General features: G+C 62.8%; 1 protein-coding gene across 1 annotated transcript in view; it reads left to right on the plus strand.

Moving 5' to 3' along the window:
• The window catches only part of ANKRD13B (ankyrin repeat domain 13B), a 13,985-nt gene extending 13,755 nt beyond the window's left edge, over positions 1-230 (plus strand). Inside the window, 1 exon segment of the mRNA XM_015566799.1 lies at positions 137-230. Coding sequence (XP_015422285.1) covers positions 137-230 — 94 coding nt within the window.
• Positions 231-1,067: the final 837 nt, after the last annotated feature.

Here is a 1,067-nt window from a genome sequence, read left to right on the forward strand (position 1 = left end):
CACCGCCTTGGGGGCGTAGGGATGCACCAGGCACCAGACCAGGAGGGGGTCAGCATGGCCAGGCCAGGAGGCAGCTGGCTGGGCCCAGTCCCCCTGCTTTGCTGTAACTGACCCTCAGCCCTCTCCCCTGTCCAAGGGCAGAGCCAGGCGGTCCTGAGCGAGAGACCAGTCCTCAGAGGAGCAGTGTCCCCCAGCCCTGCTCCTGGCTGGCCCTACTTCCTGCTCACTAACCCCACCCCCGGACACTGCCTGTGAAGCCTTTGCATTTCCGCTCTTCACCCCTGGGGGCAGCTGAGCTCCCCAAGTGCTGTGTTGCTGCTTTGTTCCAGACGCAAACCAGCACGTCCAGGGCCCAGCCCCTCCCCCACTCCAGCATTTCAGCGTCAAGTGCACTTAGCGGGGTGCCCAGCTCCCCCAGCCCCCACACCCCTCCCAGGTCTCAGGGTGGTCCCAGCTTCAATTTGGGCAGCCAGAGGTTGGAGACCCCTTCCCCAAGACATTTTTTTTTGTGATCAGGGAGGGTGCCCAAGGTGGCCCCCCACACCTGGGCTCGCCTGGCTCCCACATGCTGTTCTGGCAAATGGGGGACGTATTGGGCTGGGGGCAAGCTCTAGACCCTACACTAGACTGGATGCAGAGGGGCTGCCCAAGGCCCAGGCACCACCACCCACCCCTCCCACCAGCTGCTGCTAGCCCTCGTGGTTGTGCGCCCCACTTGCCCCCTCCCAGGGGCTGATTCTAAAACCCTTCATCCAATGGTGCTAACCCCCGGCTCTCCCTGCCCACCCCACCCACCAAGAGAAGCACAGACCCTGCCAGGGGCAGGGGCCCATGGCACACCTTGACCCAGGTTCTCTCTGACGGGCCTTCCGGCTCTGCCGGGGAGGTTCAGAAGGGACACAAAAGGGATGGAAGGAAAGAACAAAGAGAAACGGTTCCTCTTACCCCCTCCCTGATGCCAGGGGCACCAGACTGATTCTGAGGCACAAATTAAAGAGGCTTCAAACCTGAGGCTTTCCCTGTCTGCCTTTACTGGGGAGGACACCCGCCTGCGGCCTGGGGTTCCT

This window comes from Myotis davidii, unplaced genomic scaffold, assembly GCF_000327345.1.
Source record: "Myotis davidii unplaced genomic scaffold, ASM32734v1 scaffold363, whole genome shotgun sequence".
Taxonomy (NCBI): domain Eukaryota; kingdom Metazoa; phylum Chordata; class Mammalia; order Chiroptera; family Vespertilionidae; genus Myotis; species Myotis davidii.